Genomic DNA, 21,225 nt, shown 5'->3' with positions numbered 1-21,225 from the left:
TGTTGACAGAGATGGTATGTATTATTCTGGGGGCAACAAAATGTTTGACGGAACAGCTATTGTTGGCAGAGATGACATGTATTCATCTGAAAGTAGCCAAGCTGTTGACAGTGCAGCTAATGTTAGCCGAGATGCAGTGTATCCTCCTGGAGGCAACCAAACCTTTGATAGAGCAGCTAACGTTGGCATAGATGGCATGTATTCTTTTAGAGGCAACCAGGATTATGAAAGAGGTGCTAACGTCAGCAGTGATGACATGTTGTCCTGTGGATATAACCAGTCTTCTAACAGAGCATTTAATCTTAGTGGAGATGCTTTGTATTCATCTGGAAATAGTCAATGCTATGACAGAACTACTAATGTTGGTGGAGGGACAATATATTCATCTCAAAGTAGCCAAGACTTTGACAGAGTATCTAATGTTCATGGAGATGTCATGCTTTCTTCTAGAGTTAACCAAGGCTTTGCCAGTGGTTCTTATATTCATGGAAATGTCATGCATCCTTCTAGAGGTAGCCAAGGTTTTGAAAGAGAATCTAATAATCATAGAGAAGTTGTACATTCTTCTGGAGGTAGCCAAGGCTTTGACAGAGGATATAATGTTCATGGAGATGTCATGCATTCTTCTGGAGGTAGCCAAGGCTTTTACAGAGGATCTAATGTTCATGAAGATGTTATGCATTCTTCTGGAGGTAGCCAAGGTTTCGACAGAGGATATAATGTTCATGGAGATGTCATGCATTCTTCTGGAGGTAGCCAAGGTTTCGACAGAGAATATAATGTTCATGGAGATGTCATGCAATCTTCTGGAGGTAGCCAAGGCTTTAACAAAGGATCTAATGTTCATAGAGATGTCATGCATTCTTCTGGAGGTAGCCAAGGCTTTGACGGAGGATCTATTGTTCATGAAGATGTTATGCATTCTTCTGGAGGTAGCCAAGGTTTCGACAGAGGATATAATGTTCATGAAGATGTTATGCATTCTTCTGGAGGTAGCCAAGGCTTTAACAGAGGATCTAATGTTCATAGAGATGTCATGCATTCTTCTGGAGGTAGCCAAGGCTTTGACAGAGGATCTATTGTTCATGGAGATGTCATGCATTCTTCTGGAGGTAGCCAAAGCTTCAACAGAGGATATAATGTTCATAGAGATGTCATGCATTCTTCTGGAGGTGGCCAAGGCTTTGACAGAGGATCTAATGTTCATGGAGATGTCATGCAATCTTCTGGAGGTAGCCAAGGCTTTGACAGAGGATCTAATGTTCATAGAAATGTCATGCATTTTTCTGGAGGTAGCCAAGGCTTTGATCAAACATTTTCAGTGGGTGGTGCTGAAAGTTCATTGCTTTCCCAGCAGCAAGATGACTATTTGAGCAGTATGCAGCAATATGGAAATGACATATATTCTTCTGGCAGTAACCATTTCATGGGCTATCCACCTCAGATACCAACAAGTCACAAGTCTATTTCCCCATGGGAAACTGTTGATTCACAAAGAAAAAAAAGACGGTATTCGGTGAGACACATTTTTTTTCTTATTTTACTTTAATTTCTTTTCTTTTTTTCACTTTTGAAATATTATATATGTATATTAATAATACACATTTATTTTCACCTTTTTTTACACCTAGTGTATCATCAAATGTAATTTTTTTTTATTATGTGATATTACATCATACATGTATTTCATCAGGGTCTCTGAGGTTGAAGTATTTTTGTAGACTACAACAGTAAACTATACCCTATGTCTTCAGTGACTGAACAGTAGCAGATGTCAATGGCCACTCAGAGCATGAGAACCATGGGACTTTTTTTTATCACAAATATTGTTTTATTTTCTCTTATTACTATGTCTACTGATTTACAAAACCATGGTATTTAACTCAATGGTTCAAAGATATATTAGCTGGTAATTTGTGGTTTTAAATCACAACAAGAGATATGTCATGCAAATACTTCTGACAATGGTATTTTTGTGACTTTTTATGAGTGGCATTCGTCTTCAAGTGTCTTGATAGCAATTTCTGAATACAGTTAGTTGACAGAAACATGCCACTTTTTCCACAATTGGTATTTTCGGTGAGAAATCATTAATACCACTTTTTTGATCAGTATGTTTACAATATTTCTGTGGAAGCGAGTCTCATCTCCCACGTGATTACAGTTTATCTGTGATTGATCTGTGATGGCGCTTTATTTCTTTTGTTTTTTTTGAATAACTGATTTCCTGTAGCATTTTTGCTGCACATGCTGGATTTCCAGCAACAAATCAGTACTCTGACTTTTTTTTTTGCTCTGCTATTGACTTTGTCGAGTAGAGCTTATCATATGAATGATTGTCAATTGTCTGTCATCAGTGTCAACTTTTTAGTTTTTCTACTTCTTGAAAACTACAAGCCTGATTGCTTTGATACTAGGTGTATATGTACCTTGGGTAGACCTCACTTTGATTTGTTCATTTCAAGATGATATCTTAAATTCTCTAATTTAGATTAATATTTTTATCATTTTGGTAAAAAGTAATATTTTTGACTTATTGTTAAAAAACGCAAGTTTGATTGATTTTACATTATACATATAGTAACTACCAGTAGACCTCTCCCAGATTTATTCATTTCGTGATGATATCTTCAATTCTTTAATTGAAATGTGCATTGCTAACAGCGGAGCTATCTCAGCTGAGAAGCTGCTTGTTTATATTAAACATGAATTGTACTTTTGTTTACTAAATATTTGTAAAATTCTTATTGCTGTATTGGATATATTACACAGTTAGTTTGTTGATAAAAGATGGTATAGGAATTGAACTTTCCACAGGCATCAAGGGAATTAGCCTTAATGCTGAATGAGTTTACTATGGTACACTTCAATATGCTGTCATTTATACATGATCACTTATTTTGACCATTGATATTCTTCTGATATTGATGTTAGTACTACTTATAGAGCAACTTGCTGTATTATTTGTTATATGCTTAACCCATTTTGTCAACTTGTAGCCTTCTGAACTCCCAATTTAAGCCCTAATGGTGTATAATAATCACTGTAATTCTAATCATAGGACTTGGGTGATGACAATATTATAATAATAAGACCTGGCACAAGCAAATGGTTTTGTAAAATTTGCAAACTGGATTTCAGCAATATACAAGTAAGTGCAATGTTTACACCTCATCAAAACAAATGTACTCATCTTGTGATGCAATGATATTCGGTTTTTAGACATTAATCATTCACAATTCTATATTTCTATATTTGAAATCTCACCAAAAAAATTTATTTTTTTAGTTGTTAAAAGAACATGTAGAGCTTGATGTACATCAGTTGAGAAAAAGATCACGTCCAGTAAGTTACACCAAATTAGTTTACTGTATACATTTGTATAAATGTATTTCGTATGTATTTTGTATGCTGTATTTCATGTCCATGCTGCCAGCACTATTCAGGGTATGCACTGCCTTGCCTGCCTAGAAGTTAGTTATATTATGTGCTGCTGAACTCTATCAGTGCAATTTATTCTGCTGTGGTATCTGGTGTAGATTTCCTTGTTTTTCCATTGTTTCCACACTGCATGGTGCTTTTCAAGGCTTTCACCTTGGCATACTCTTAGACTCACATTCCTATGTATTAGCCCTTATCACATGACCATGATCTGGAATTGAAATTCACAGAGGCACTACTTTGATGCCAAACAAGGCCTTGGCAGACCTTGATGGTAGTTTATCGGCACACATTAATGCAAAGATTCTCGAATGCACTCGCATTTGCCTGCTTCATGTTTTTCGTATTGTCATTCTAGTGCCAATCGCACTGAATGCACTTGTTGTTTCTGTTCAAATCGGCCAATTTGTGTGGACGTTTCGTAGTTTGTGTGGACAATCTGTTTGAAAATTTATATGCTCAGCAACTAAGCGATTGAAGTCATTGAATATTTCGTAGGGAGCAGATATGTTAATGAAGCATAAATTTTAGCTATCTCTTTTATTGTTTGGTTCATAATTACATAAATACATTTAAGGGGAAAAACTTAGAAATAACATATATTTGTCGCATTTGTGGAGATTATTTAACCAAGAAAATGAACTACAAACCAACTAATACCACTACCTGTGTACATCTCGCACCATCTTGCGTTATTTGATTAAATAATAATGGACATTGTATTATTACCTTATAGTCCTGTTACTTTGATCGGTTGTTTATTAGATTAAAAGGTTAAGTCCAAAAACAAACGTGGCATGCATCTGACTAAAGGAAATGCCACATTTCTAGTCTGTCTATAGCAGTCTGAGATTATTCCTCTATGCTACAACAATTTTATCAATGTGGGCTTTGAAACTGGTTGACCTTTTAAACTCTTACTTTCAAGCATTGCATGATGCATATATCTATGTCTCTTGAATCAACCAGCTCTAAGAACAAGTGACATCTCGTGATATCAGCCATCATTGTTAACTGGTGCTAATTCAAAACTAGAATTTTCAATAAGTTTTTGTTGCTTGACTACACTAATATCATTTGTGTCCGAATTCCGGAAGCGGCATTTTACTTGAGACATTCAATTAATATTAGCATTAAATTCACTTGCAGAGTGCATCACATGTGAAGAGTAATTTAGGTGTTGACAACGGAACCTCTACTTCAAGAACTGGAAACGTAAGATTTTTATCATTAGCTTTCAGGGATCTGCCTAGCTCTTGCAAGTGATGGTTGCTCATTAGAATTCACACAATTATTAATATTCATGAGTTCATTAATAATCTTAAGGTTTTAGAGACTAAAATTTGTTTTGCCTGATTACTTAGGTACTGCATTTGAAAAAAAAAAATGTAAAAGTAAAATATTTCATTTCATTTAAATTTTATTTACAAACAAAGCAAAAAATATACAAGTGTTACATTTGGTACATGATTTTTAAAATACAGTTGACTGGATGTTGTCAGAAAAAAATTTGACAACTTTTTATTTACATGTATTTATTTTACTGAATCACCCACACTAAAAACATTTATTTACAAGAGGTCATGAAAGTGATGCATTGATCTTTTAAAAAAATGTGTGACGCAGGGAACTGTGCTCACTAATTGTAATGATGCAATTTGTTGTCTGGTGGATGCAACATTGGGTATTGATTGCTTTCTTTGCTGAAACTTGTAGGCGTATCTCCACACCAGATCACTCATCACTGCTGCACAGTCAGTATTAATTCCAGCCAGACTGCCATAATCTAACCCATGCTTTTATGGCTAACTGTAACATGTCACTCTCTGATTGTTGTCATCATCAGACTTAAGCAATTCAATCTTTTTGAGAAATTTGGCTGTTAATTGCCTTCTAATGCAAGATACCTGCAGTTTAGAGTTCATTAAGTGTTGATGTTAACATGATCAGAAAAAAACTTTTCTTGAGTATGTTAACTACATTGACATTTTTTGTTCAAGTACTGACAAAAGAATACCAGTCAATATCAAATTTGATGAATTTTGTCGGAAATCCTAAAATCGCAGTCTATGTAAATGTGTCCAGAATCATTTCTCTTGAAGGAAAAAGGCTTTGTATCAAATCATACATACTGGGTTATAAGTACACACCGTTTTAACAACTGTTTTTCTGAGATGGCTTCAAACACAATACAAAGATTGCATATACATTTTTTTGTGATTGAACCAAATATGCTCAGCCCATTACATTACATTGCTAGCAATGACTGAAAACATCACAGCACTATTTAGCAAAAAATATATCCACACTACTGGATCACTTCAAGTATTAAAATTTGGCATATGTATAAATTGTAAAAACAAATCTGTCACCTTCCTTTGTCCATCCCTACCCCCCCCCCAAATTCAGCACTTATGGCATCTTATCGGTTGTGCGAAACTATGATCTTTAAAAGTCCAAACTTTTTCACTTCAATAAACAGCCTTGCAACCACTCTCCAATGCCATACTGTAGAATACTTTATTTTCGCTTGGAATTTATTTTCGCTTGGAATTTATTTTCGCTATTTTCGCTGAAGAGATGATTTCGTGAAAATAAAATCCAGCGAATATACTTTTTTTCCTACATTTCACATTAAACTCATCAAAAATCAGTGAAAATAAATTCCAAGCAAAACGCCCAAAAAGCCTTTTCAGCGAAAATTAATTCCAGCGAAAATAAAGTGTTCCACAGTATGTGTATCACAGTGACTGCCCTGTGTGCTGTACACAATGAAATAAACAAAATACCGATTTCTTTTTGCATCAATATTTTGTTTTGCTGATACGATTCAGTATAATGAGCAATTGTCTGCCATCACTTGGTGACAGACAAAACAGACTGCTACAATTGTATCAGTTCTTCCAGCTCTGCAGTTTGACTTTTGATCTCTTTTGTTTCAATATATAACTTAACAGATCACTGAAGATAATCCTATTATTAAAAGATGTGGTGATAATACATGGTATTGTGAAGTCTGCGTTGAATACTGTGGTGACTGGGATGTAAGTATTGTAACCACTGAATACTGTGATGACTGGGATGTAAGTATTGTAATCACTGAATACTGTGATGACCGTGATGTAAGTATTGTAACCGCTGAATACTGTGATGACTGGGATGTAAGTATTGTAACCACTGAATACTGTGGTGACTGTGATGTAAGTATTGTAACCACTGAATACTATGATGACTGCGATGTAAGTATTGTAACCACTGAATACTGTGATGACTGGGATGTAAGTATTGTAACCATTGAATACTGTGATGACTGGGATGTAAGTATTGTAACCATTGAATACTGTGTTGACTGGCATGTAAGTGTTGTAACCACTGGTTACTGTGGTGACTGATGTAAGTATTGTAACCGCTGAATACTGTGATGACTGTGATGTAAGTATTGTAACCACCAAATACTGTGATGACAGTGATGTAAGTATTGTAACCACTGAATACTGTGATAACTGTGATGTAAGTATTGTAACCACTGAATACTGTGATGACTGCGATGTAAGTATTGTAACCACTGAATACTGTCATGACTGGGATGTAAGTATTGTAGCCATTGAATACTGTGGTGACTGGGATGTAAGTATTGTAACCACTGAATACTGGGATGTAAGTATTGTAGCCATTGAATACTGTGGTGACTGGGATGTAAGTATTGTAACCATTGAATACTGTGATGACTGGGATGTAAGTATTGTAACCACTGAATACTGTGATGACTGTGATGTAAGTAATGTAACCACTGAATACTGTGTTGACTGGGATGTAAGTATTGTAGCCATTGAATACTGTGGTGACTGGGATGTAAGTATTGTAACCATTGAATACTGTGATGACTGGGATGTAAGTATTGTAACCACTGAATACTGTGATGACTGCGATGTAAGTATTGTAACCGCTGAATACTGTGATGACTGGGATGTAAGTATTGTAACCACTGAATACTGTGATGACTGGGATGTAAGTATTGTAGCCATTGAATACTGTGGTGACTGGGATGTAAGTATTGTAACCACTGAATACTGGGATGTAAGTATTGTAGCCATTGAATACTGTGGTGACTGGGATGTAAGTATTGTAACCATTGAATACTGTGATGACTGGGATGTAAGTATTGTAACCACTGAATACTGTGATGACTGTGATGTAAGTAATGTAACCACTGAATACTGTGTTGACTGGGATGTAAGTATTGTAGCTATTGAATACTGTGGTGACTGGGATGTAAGTATTGTAACCATTGAATACTGTGATGACTGGGATGTAAGTATTGTAACCACTGAATACTGTGATGACTGCGATGTAAGTATTGTAACCACTGAATACTGTGTTGACTGGGATGTAAGTATTGTAGCCATTGAATACTGTGGTGACTGGGATGTAAGTATTGTAACCATTGAATACTGTGATGACTGGGATGTAAGTATTGTAACCACTGAATACTGTGATGACTGCGATGTAAGTATTGTAACCGCTGAATACTGTGATGACTGGGATGTAAGTATTGTAACCACTGAATACTGTGATGACTGGGATGTAAGTATTGTAGCCATTGAATACTGTGGTGACTGGGATGTAAGTATTGTAACCACTGAATACTGGGATGTAAGTATTGTAGCCATTGAATACTGTGGTGACTGGGATGTAAGTATTGTAACCATTGAATACTGTGATGACTGGGATGTAAGTATTGTAACCACTGAATACTGTGATGACTGTGATGTAAGTAATGTAACCACTGAATACTGTGTTGACTGGGATGTAAGTATTGTAGCTATTGAATACTGTGGTGACTGGGATGTAAGTATTGTAACCATTGAATACTGTGATGACTGGGATGTAAGTATTGTAACCACTGAATACTGTGATGACTGCGATGTAAGTATTGTAACCGCTGAATACTGTGATGACTGGGATGTAAGTATTGTAACCACTGAATACTGTGATGACTGGGATGTAAGTATTCTAACCACTGAATACTGTGTTGACTGGGATGTAAGTATTGTAGCCATTGAATACTGTGGTGACTGGGATGTAAGTATTGTAACCATTGAATACTGTGATGACTGGGATGTAAGTATTGTAACCACTGAATACTGTGATGACTGTGATGTAAGTAATGTAACCACTGAATGCTGTGTTGACTGTGATGTAAGTAATGTAACCACTGAATACTGTGATGACTGGGATGTAAATATTGTAGCCATTGAATACTGTGGTGACTGGGATGTAAGTATTGTAACCACTGAATACTGTGTTGACTGGGATGTAAGTATTGTAGCCATTGAATACTGTGGTGACTGGGATGTAAGTATTGTAACCATTGAATACTGTGATGACTGGGATGTAAGTATTGTAACCACTGAATACTGTGATGACTGTGATGTAAGTAATGTAACCACTGAATACTGTGTTGACTGGGATGTAAGTATTGTAGCCATTGAATACTGTGGTGACTGGGATGTAAGTATTGTAACCATTGAATACTGTGATGACTGGGATGTAAGTATTGTAACCACTGAATACTGTGATGACTGTGATGTAAGTATTGTAATCACTGAATACTGTGATGACTGGGATGTAAGTATTGTAACCACTGAATACTGTGATGACTGGGATGTAAGTATTGTAACCACTGAATACTGTGTTGACTGGGATGTAAGTATTGTAGCCATTGAATACTGTGGTGACTGGGATGTAAGTATTGTAACCATTGAATACTGTGATGACTGGGATGTAAGTATTGTAACCACTGAATACTGTGATGACTGTGATGTAAGTAATGTAACCACTGAATGCTGTGTTGACTGTGATGTAAGTAATGTAACCACTGAATACTGTGTTGACTCTGATGTAAGTAATGTAACCATTGCATACTGTGATGACTGATGTAAGTAATGTAACCACTGAATACTGTGTTGACTGTGATGTAAGTAATGTAACCACTGAATACTGTGATGACTGGGATATTCTGACTGAACAAGTGTATTTGCTATTTTATCAGTTCAATTTAGGCACCAATGTTTTTGTAACATAATTACATCAATCCCAGAGTTTTTGTAGACTGCTTTCCCACTGTTGTTTCAATCCTAAAACATGTTTGTATTCAAAATTAATTATGACTATGCGTATTCATATTGAAACAAACTATGATAAATGAAACGATATTATGTAACATAGGGAAATCTCACCAGAGGTTATTTAACTTTGATTAATCAAGTTTACACACACTGCTACCTTTCTACAATCTCCGGAACGTTTCCTCAACTTGTTTGTTTTATTTTTGCAGTTGTTGAATCGACACATACGAAGTCAGAGACATCTTGAAAACAGATTATTGGATGAATCGGTAAGGCTGTTAATGTTATGTTTCATTACATTGCTTTCTATTTCCTTGGCTAATTGGATTAATTGGATCTCATCTAATCCAACAACGCATATATGTGTGTATCCATCTTACCATCTCTCTGACTTCCTTTCCAGGACATGCCTGGATTAATGTTGTTAAATGTTGTTACAAATCAGAACAATAAAATGAAATGCATATAAAAATGTATGCATCGCATCTTAGTGTTATATATTTTCTTATGAAAGAATTACCAAGTTTTGTCAATCAGGGATGTAATGTAAAACATTTGTAGGATTGTCTTAGTGTTGAGTATCTTCTCATATTTTACTATAGAAACAAAACCCAATGAGTCGTGGTGAACAGCAGCCACAAGTGTCTGCTCTACTGAAACCAAAGAAACGTAAATCATCTAAAGGAAAAAAAAGTAAAGGTGGTAAAGTAGAAGGTGATATGCCGTCTAATGAAGGACTGTATAAAGTGATTACAGATTGGCCAGAGGTAGGTGGGATCATGTCATCTGTTAATGAAGTACTGGGTAGTGATGCTAGTGTTCTGTGTGTGATTGCACTGGTACCACTGATCATCAGTTAATAGAGTACTGGGTAGTGATACTAGTGTCCTGTGTGTGCTTACACTGGTACCACTGATCATCAGTTAATAGAGTACTGGGTAGTGATGCTTGTGTTATGTGTGTGATTGCACTGGTACCACTGATCATCAGTTAATAGAGTACTGGGTGGTTATACTAGTGTTCTGTGTGTGATTACACTGGTACCACTGATCATCTGTTAATGAAGTACTGGGCAGTGATGCTAGTGTCCTGTGTGTGCTTACACTGTTACCACTGATCATCTGTTATTGAAGTACTGGGTAGTGATGCTAGTGTTCTGTGTGTGATTACACTGGTACCACTGATCATCTGTTGGTGCAGTAATGGGTAGTGATGCCAGTGTTCTGTGTGTGATTACACTGGTACCACTGATCATCTGTTAGTGTAGTACTGGGTAGTGATGCTAGTGTCCTGTGTGTGCTTACACTGGTACCACTGATCATCTGTTGGTGCAGTACTGGGTAGTTATGGTAGTATCCTGTGTGTGATTACACTGGTACCACTGATCATCTGTTAATGAAGTACTGGGTAGTGATGCTAGTGTTCTGTGTGTGATTGCACTGGTACCACTGATCATCAGTTAATAGAGTACTGGGTAGTGATACTAGTGTCCTGTGTGTGCTTACACTGGTACCACTGATCATCAGTTAATAGAGTACTGGGTAGTGATGCTTGTGTTATGTGTGTGATTGCACTGGTACCACTGATCATCAGTTAATAGAGTACTGGGTGGTTATACTAGTGTTCTGTGTGTGATTACACTGGTACCACTGATCATCTGTTAATGAAGTACTGGGTAGTGATGCTAATGTTCTGTGTGTGATTACACTGGTACCACTGATCATCTGTTAATGAAGTACTGGGCAGTGATGCTAGTGTCCTGTGTGTGCTTACACTGGTACCACTGATCATCTGTTAATGAAGTACTGGGTAGTGATGCTAGTGTTCTGTGTGTGATTACACTGGTACCACTGATCCCACTGATCATCTGTTAGTGTAGTACTGGGTAGTGATGCTAGTGTTCTGTGTGTGCTTACACTGGTACCACTGATCATCTGTTGGTGCAGTACTGGGTAGTGATGCTAGTGTTCTGTGTGTGATTACACTGTTACCACTGATCATCTGTTGGTCTAGTACTGGGTAGTGATGCTAGTGTCCTGTGTGTGCTTACACTGGTACCACTGATCATCTGTTGGTGCAGTACTGGGTAGGTATGGTAGTATCCTGTGTGTGTTTACACTGGTACCACTAATCATCTGTTGGTCTAGTACTGGGTAGTGATGCTAGTGTCCTGTGTGTGCTTACACTGGTACCACTGATCATCTGTTAATGAAGTACTGAGTAGTGATACTAGTGTCCTGTGTGTGCTTACACTGGTACCACTGATCATCTGTTAATGAAGTACTGGGTAGTGATGCTAGTGTTCTGTGTGTGATTGCACTGGTACCACTGATCATCAGTTAATAGAGTACTGGGTAGTGATACTAGTGTCCTGCGTGTGCTTACACTGGTACCACTGATCATCAGTTAATAGAGTACTGGGTAGTGATGCTTGTATTATGTGTGTGATTGCACTGGTACCACTGATCATCAGTTAATAGAGTACTGGGTGGTTATACTAGTGTTCTGTGTGTGCTTACACTGGTACCACTGATCATCTGTTGGTGCAGTACTGGGTAGTGATGCTAGTGTTCTGTGTGTGCTTACACTGGTACCACTGATCATCTGTTGGTGCAGTACTGGGTAGTGATGCTAGTGTTCTGTGTGTGATTACACTGTTACCACTGATCATCTGTTAATGAAGTACTGGGTAGTGATGCTAATGTTCTGTGTGTGATTACACTGGTACCACTGATCATCTGTTAGTGTAGTACTGGGTAGTGATGCTAGTGTTCTGTGTGTGCTTACACTGGTACCACTGATCATCTGTTAGTGCAGTACTGGGTAGTGATGCTAGTGTCCTGTGTGTGCTTACACTGGTACCACTGATCATCTGTTGGTGCAGTACTGGGTAGTGATGCTAGTGTTCTGTGTGTGCTTACACTGGTACCACTGATCATCTGTTGGTGCAGTACTGGGTAGTGATGCTAGTGTTCTGTGTGTGATTACACTGTTACCACTGATCATCTGTTAGTGTAGTACTGGGTAGGTATGGTAGTATCCTGTGTGTGTTTACACTGGTACCACTGATCATCTGTTGGTGCAGTACTGGGTGGTCATGGTAGTATTCTGTGTGTGTTTACACAGGTACCACTGATCATCTGTTGGTGCAGTACTGGGTGGTCATGGTAGTGTTCTGTGTGTGATTACACAGGTACCACTGATCATCTGTTGGTCTAATACTGGGTTGTAATGCTCGTGTTCTGTGTGTGCTTACACTGGTACCACTGATCAGTACTTGGTGGTGATGCTCGTGTGGTTTCCCCTTGGACAAACAGTGTGGTGGTGCCATGCTGATCTGACACAGCAACAGAAGACAAAAGCTTTATATTGCTCACATTTATAGGAGTACCTTATTTTATGCAGTGATTTGTGTAGACATTTATTCAACTTTATACTTAATATAAAAGACGTAACACAAGACATTGATAAAGGCACATGTTTCTGATTTGGGGAACAGAGGCACAGGGAGAAGGATAACTGTCCACTTTGGTAAGAGAGTTTGAGTATAAGCCCAAGTTAATGGTCATGTTACCTATGTATGGGAGGTACTATTTTTATAACCGTAAAAACGATCATGTACATTGGACTTGAATCCTCTCACTGGTATCCATGAGTCTCAATATAATAACTTCTCTCACTGGTATCCATGAATTCAATATAATGACTTCTCGCACTGGTATCCATGAGTCTCAATATAATGACTTCTCTCACTGGTATCCATGAGTCTCAATATAATGACTTCTCTAACTGGTATCCATGAGTCTCAATATAATGACTTCTCTTACTGGTATCCATGAGTCTCAATATAATGACTTCTATCACTGGTATCCATGAATTCAATATAATGACTTCTTTCACTGGTATACATGAGTCTCAATATAATGACTTCTCTCACTGGTATCCATGAATTCAATATAATGACTTCTCTCACTGGTATCCATGAATTCAATATAATGACTTCTCTCACTGGTATCCATGAATTCAATATAATGACTTCTCTTACTGGTAATCTATGAGTCTCAATATAATGACTTCTTTCACTGGTATACATGAGTCTCAATATAATGACTTCTCTCACTGGTATCCATGAATTCAATATAATGACTTCTCTCACTGGTATCCATGAATTCAATATAATGACTTCTCTCACTGGTAATCTATGAGTCTCAATATAATGACTTCTCCCACTGGTATTCTTCCTGAAAATATGACAAATACCATTTAGCTATCCCATGATGCATCATTAGTGAGGACAACCATAATGATACATGTGACATCTAATTGCAGGTAATGAAACTACTCAGAAAATGTGGTCTTACTGGGAATGAGCAATTTCACAGTGTAGAAGAACTCATGGCTGCTCAATATGTGAGTATGCATCATTCAAATATCTCCTATATAACAACTTGATCTGTCATGATCTATCGTAATTTGGGATCTGATTAGTAGTGACAAAAACGTAATTAAAGAGTACATATTATAAACACATCAACTGTAAAAATACTCTATTTGCTCTTTCAGTCTTGTGGGCACTTACAGCAGCATCCAATCTCATTTTAGAAAATATATAGATGTTTTGTTTACGTTACTTATATTGGCCAGTGGTACAGTAACTGTTATTTTTCTGAAATTAGTCTGAACACTGTTTTACATAAATAACCAGATATGGTAAAAATGGTCATATTTTAATGATGAGTCACATAAGAAATGCAATTTCTGGTTGATGTGTTGCACTTGTGATGTCTACCCGGTATACTTCACACTGTGCCTCTTTTACTCAGAACCATTCGACTATAACATTTTACCAAAGATTATGTATCATCTAAGCAAATACATTTCTTTATCTCTAGGATTGTGCATCATATGAAAAGAGTAATAAATTCACTATATATTCGTGTTTGCATGCAATATTATTTGAGTAGAGCTATAATAATAGATTCACTGAATTTATGTTTACACAATATACCATAAGGGCAAGGCAGTATTAGATTCACTATTTTTATGTTTGCAGACTATACCCTATGGGAAAGGCTATAATTGATTCACTGTTTATGTTTAAACAATATACCATATGGGAAAATCTATATTAGATTCACTATGTTTAAACAATATACCATATTGACAATTTACTGTTATGTTCATACAGGATTTCATACGAGCAAGGCAGTAATAGATTCACTATGTTTATAGTTGCATAAATTCTCATGGTCAAAGCAACATTAGAACCACTATGCTGATTTAGCTTCACGTCCATTTTGTTCAATTTTCAGAGAATATCTGTTGAAAGGAGACTGAACGAAAAAATAAAAGTATGTGAGGATGGTGATGACCTATGTCTTGTTTGTTTCTGTGATATACCCAAAGGATCTGTAAGTAATATTTTAAAGATTTCTACTAGACTTAATATTTTTTCACTATTTTGTGCTGGAACTCACTATTTTATGATCATAAAATATAAGTACTGTTTTTTCTGTAGATTTAGCTTACGTTGTTTGCATATGTGAACCAATAGTTTTTGTGGTGGCGCTGTTTGAGTAATAAACAGGGATTGGTCGTGCTGTTTGAGTAATACACAGAGACTGTGGTGGCACTGTTTGAGTAATACACAGAGACTGTGGTGGCACTGTTTGAGTAATACACAGAGACTGTGGTGGCACTGTTTGAGTAATACACAGAGACTGTGGTGGCACTGTTTGAGTAATACACAGAGACTGTGGTGGCACTGTTTGAGTAATACACAGAGACTGTGGTGGCACTGTTTGAGTAATAAATAGAGATTGTAGTAGCACTGTTTGAGTAATACACAGAGACTGTGGTAGCACTATTTGAGTAATACACAGAGACTGTGGTAGCACTATTTGAGTAATACACAGAGACTGTGGTGGCACTGTTTGAGTAATACACAGAGACTGTGGTGGCACTGTTTGAGTAATACACACAGACTGTGGTGGCACTGTTTGAGTAATACACAGAGACTGGTGGCACTGTTTGAGTAATACACACAGACTGTGGTGGCACTGTTTGAGTAATACACAGAGACTGTGGTGGCACTGTTCGAGTAATACACAGAGACTGTGGTGGCACTGTTTGAGTAATACACAGAGACTGTGGTGGCACTGTTTGAGTAATACACAGAGACTGTGGTGGCACTATTTGAGTAATACACAGAGACTGTGGTGGCACTGTTTGAGTAATACACAGAGACTGTGGTGGCACTGTTTGAGTAATACACAGAGACTGTAGTGGCACTGTTTGAGTAATACACAGAGACTGTAGTAGCACTGTTTGAGTAATACACACAGACTGTGGTGGCACTGTTTGAGTAATACACAGAGACTGTGGTAGCACTATTTGAGTAATACACAGAGACTGGTGGCACTGTTTGAGTAATACACACAGACTGTGGTGGCACTTTTTGAGTAATACACACAGACTGTGGTGGCACTGTTTGAGTAATACACACAGACTGTGGTGGCACTGTTTGAGTAATACACACAGACTGTGGTGGCACTGTTTGAGTAATACACACAGACTGTGGTGGCACTGTTTGAGTAATACACACAGACTGTGGTGGCACTGGTTGAGCTTTTTTAATGTAATTTTTCAAAAATCTGACTTTGCTTCTACAGGGTGATGATCATGTTAAGAATTCCTCTCATCATCTCAATGCTGCTAGACATTTTGAAATAATACTTAAGATGTTGAATATTTTGAAGAAGTTGTCAAATCCTGACTCCCAATCAGAGGCATTCAGGCTTGCTGTAAGTTGTGTTATGTTATTCTTATTTTGGGTGGTGTACACATATGGTAATTTTTGCTTACAACTCCTCCAAGGGGATTTGGGTTATAGCATGATCTAAATCCTACTTTAAGTCAATAAATATTTTTTTGTGCTTAATGCTGAGCCCCTTGCAAAGTGCCAGGATGTGTGACCTTTTAAAGTTCATGCAAAGTGCCAGGATGTGTGACCATTTAAAGGTCATGCAAAGTGCCAGGATATGTGACCTTTTAAAGGTCATGCAAAATGCCAGGATGTGTGACCTTTGGGAGGTCGTGTAACATGCCATAATATGTGACCTTTTGGAGGTCAGGTAATTATCACAAGTCACCAGTGATTATTCTTTTTTAATTTTAAAGGATTCATATGGAGAGATAAACATAGATATCTCAACGAAAGAATGTAATTTGTGTGAAATCAAGTCATCAACTCGGGTAAGATTTTACATTTATTGCTCAATAAAGCCTTGTATTTGATATGTGAAGATATTAATTCTCTATTGGTAATTTTTTTCTTAATTCAATTATAAAATGTAATTCTATTTAGAGTTGCCATTTAATTGAGTTTAATTAAACTCCATTAAAACACAACCCAATATAAATTTGCATTTCAATCCAACCATATTTCAACTATATTATAATTCAATCAATTGTAATTTAACATGTTATTAATGGTATACCGTCAAGGTGTGAGTGAGACATGTGTGTATGTGTCCAAAGTTTGTTCCACTGATACCTAAAAAAGATTAATGTCATTTCCAAAAGAATCTGGTACATAGATGAATTGTGTACATTGCTAGAATTTATTTTTTTGGATAATATTACTATTTTTAATATTGACTTTTCTTATTGCGGGTGCTAGCAATTAATATTATAGTGCATTCCCATTTTCACTTGCATAAATCCTGCTACTAATACGTGGCAATAGTAAAGATAATAAATTTGAGGCGATGTATCACTGCGTGCGAAAACCTGGTGACCGACCACAGTCACTTGTAACACAAAATAAAACTGCTATATGCCGACTAGTGTACATTTCCTAATGTGCACAGTGCAAGTTATAGAAGTCAGAACTTGTATTATCTAAAATAAATATGTTTAGTCATTTGTTCTCATACTGTTAGCATACTGTTAGCATGAAAGGCTAGATTTAGTAGTCATGTTAAAAAAATTAATTTTAGAGAAAACAACAATTTTCACAAGTTAGCTATGAGCCAGCGTGTGGGCACACAGTTACGGCATGAATTTACCATTTTCTTAAACAACTGTAAAAAGCCTTGTGAGATAAACAAGTTTTTACCTTATGTGCTTAAATGGGTAAAACAGAGAATTCTATGAAGAAAAATTAAAACATGATTTAATTTATGAAATATTTTAATGTGTTTTTTTGAAACTCAGGATAAAAATGTAACAATGTGTCTGGATCTACTTGTTGAAACAAAAACAAAAATATGTAAATATTAAAGCTGTGAACAGCATTGCAGAGGTCCTAGCATACACCTGGACACATGTAACAGTTTAGTCAAATTGGGTACAACATTAGTCAGTAGTGATTTGTGTATATAATGCATCTGTAGGAATTAAATATGCACATTATATTGTTCACACAGAGCTTCTGACATGAAAACAAATGTCTTAATATTTGGTCATTTGTGTCCAAAATAAGATGGCAGCTTAACTATGCGACTGATCAACATTATTGTCTTTATCTCATATATGGCTTTGGCAATGCATCCCATGTCACTGTGTTAAAAACATTACAATAACAGTAATCAGTATATTTACATTACTTATTTGTAAATTTAGATTACCAAACATTTAAAAGATGCAATGCATTCACGCCTAGTACGATGTGCTAACCTAATTATGGAGGTTTCCAAGGCTATAAGACAGAAAGAAGATAAGAAAATTTGGAAAATAATCCAAGTAAGTTGCTTGATGTACTTAGATGAAACATGGCATTATTTCTTGTAATGATATTCATATTTGCCACATGTGGAATAAATGCAAGTATCACTAGAAAAGATTCGTGTTTATTAGTAGTTAACTATTTACATAATTACATATATTGTATGCATCATAAAGAAGTCCCTAATTTTGTTTCAAAGATTTTTTGGAGTAAAATAATGAAATGTAACTAAGTGATATGAAATGTTGTGTGTTACACATATACCGATACATGTATACAGCAAATTGAGTCTCCAGTGTGATTATATTTCTATGTTATATTCAATAACAAATACTGTAAAAAACAAACAAAAAACAATTACAATTTATTATTTTAGTAGAATTCAACTAAATGTATATTTTTTGCTTGCCATGAATGTTCCTTTATAACTGTCATTTTTTTTTAAATAATAATAATTAAAATTGTTTCCAAAGAACAACAAAACTCTGGCTAAAATGAATTTTGATTAAAATAAACTTCTCCACAGTACAAGTATATTATTTCAGTGTGGAAAAGTGTGAACGATCTTTGTGTAGGAAACTATATTGGTAAAAACATTACCTGGTACTAGCAAAATCTTTTTCATCAATATTCTGTCATTTCCCCCATATATTTCCACATTTACATACTTGCATTGACTAATCATGATGTAATATAACTTGACAGAATCATGAAAGCAGACTTTTTGAAGCAAGTAGAGAGACTAGTGCTTTCTGTTGTATATGTCAGAAAAAAGTACAACAAGTAAGTATCCATTGTTCCTATAGAGTGACTCTGAATTCACTTTATATGTCCGCTGTATGAACATTTCATCGTGTATGTTCATGTGAAGTGCTCCCGGAAAATAAATTTATTATATATGTTCACTGTAGAAAAGTCCCACTGAATGAATTTATTATATATGTCCCTTGTAGGATGGTCCCATAGAATAAATTTATCATATATGTCCCTTGTAGGATGGTCCCATAGAATAAATTTATCATATATGTCCCTTGTAGGATGGTCCCATAGAATAAATTTATCATACATGTCCACTGTAGAATGGTCTTATAAAATCAATTTATTATATACACACTGTATGTCCACTGTAGGATGGTCCCACTGAATGAATTTATCATATATGTCCACTGTAGGATGGTCCCATAGAGTCACTTTATCATGTATGCTCACTGTAGGATTATCCCATAGAATCAATTTATCATGTATGCTCACTGTAGGATTATCCCATAGAATCAATTTATCATCTCTCCACTAAGGATAGTTCCATAGAATCAATTTATCATGTATGCTCACTGTAGGATTATCCCATAGAATCAATTTATCATCTCTCCACTTAGGATAGTTCCATAGAATCAATTTATCATGTATGATCACTGTAGGGTGATCCCATAGAATCAATTTATCATCTCTCCACTTAGGATAGTTCCATAGAATCAATTTATCATGTATGCTCACTGTAGGTTGATCCCATAGAATCAATTTATCATACCTGTCCACTGTAGGATGATCCCATAGTTGTCAATTCATCATATACATGTATGTTCAATGTAGAAAAGTGCCACTGAATGAATTTATTATATATGTCCCTTGTAGGATGGTCCCATAGAATGAATTTATCTTGTTTATTATGAGGCACTCAATATTATTTATTGTATCTTTACAGCCATATAAGGCTCATGGATTGACCAAGACGCACAGTTACAATGTCTACAATTTAGAGGAATTAGTAATTGGACTCCATGATCTGAAGCCATTATTAAACCAGTAGAAAAATTCAACAATACAGGATGGTGTTTGGTTTCAAATAGCCACAATACGACAGCTATTCACATCGTGTTCAGACTGTGTGTTGATATATTTTTTTGAGTTTTAACTACAAATTTTTACCTAAGATGTTTCAATTTTAATCAATTGTACTATGTCATAGCCAGAATACAGTCTCCTGCTTTTGAATATCTACAAATTGTACACATATTCCAATACAACAACCGTTCACATCTTAGGGGACTTGTAAGGAATCCTATGCATAAGGCTCACTTATATGTACTAAACAAACTTTTACAATACTTCTCCGCGAGAGTGGGTCCCAAAACTATGCAAAATATTTTAGGCTAATGTTTTTAAGACCTAAATGACATGTGGGGAAGCCGACTATGACATGATACTACATGTACTAATGTAACGAACTGTAACACTATTATAGTGTCTTGTATCAAGCATCTCTACTGGTGTACTGATATACAAGTGGAGCTTCTTTCTGTATTTATCAGTTGTTTAATACATTCCTACATACAACTCTATACTCGTGTGTGACCCAATCTATGCGTGACTGTACTGTGTGTGCTGACCACTGACAGATGTCAACATTGTGACCCAATCTATGCGTGACTGTACTGTGTGTGCTGACCACTGACAGATGTCAGCATTGTGACCCAATCTATGCGTGACTGTAGTGTGTGCTGACCACTGACAAATGTCAGCATTGTGACCCAATCTATGCGTGACTGTACTGTGTGTGCTGACCACTGACAGATGTCGGCATTGTGACCCAATCTATGCGTGACTGTACTGTGTGTGCTGACCACTGACAGATGTCAGCATTGTGACCCAATCTATGCGTGACTGTACTGTGTGTACTGACCACTGACGGATGTCATCATTGTGACCCAATCTATGCGTGACTGTACTGTGCGTGCTGACCACTGACCGATGTCAGCATTGTGACCCAATCTATGCGTGACTGTACTGTGTGTGCTGACCACTGACAGATGTCAGCATTGTGACCCAATCTATGCGTGACTGTACTGTGTGTGCTGACCACTGACAGATGTCAGCATTGTGACCCAATCTATGCGTGACTGTACTGTGTGTACTGACCACTGACGGATG

At 36.4% G+C, this 21,225-nt stretch overlaps 1 protein-coding gene across 1 annotated transcript; it reads left to right on the top strand.

Annotated features, from left to right (window-relative positions):
• The first annotated feature begins 23 nt into the window (after positions 1–23).
• Positions 24–20,636, top strand: LOC102808128 (uncharacterized). Its single transcript, XM_078007470.2, has 14 exons — positions 24–1,516; positions 3,062–3,151; positions 3,289–3,345; positions 4,591–4,656; positions 6,399–6,485; positions 9,779–9,838; positions 10,172–10,336; positions 13,899–13,979; positions 14,882–14,980; positions 16,241–16,372; positions 16,749–16,823; positions 18,195–18,314; positions 19,003–19,080; positions 20,000–20,636. The coding sequence occupies exons 1-14, from the start codon at positions 41–43 to the stop codon at positions 20,102–20,104; spliced, it is 2,691 nt and encodes an 896-aa protein (XP_077863596.2). The 5' UTR covers positions 24–40; the 3' UTR covers positions 20,105–20,636.
• Positions 20,637–21,225: the final 589 nt, after the last annotated feature.

Source organism: Saccoglossus kowalevskii, chromosome 10, assembly GCF_978046115.1.
Source record: "Saccoglossus kowalevskii chromosome 10, keSacKowa6.1, whole genome shotgun sequence".
In the NCBI taxonomy this organism is placed as follows: domain Eukaryota; kingdom Metazoa; phylum Hemichordata; class Enteropneusta; family Harrimaniidae; genus Saccoglossus; species Saccoglossus kowalevskii.
The sequence above is the reverse complement of the archived record's forward strand: the minus strand, read 5'-3'. Positions and strand labels throughout refer to the sequence as shown.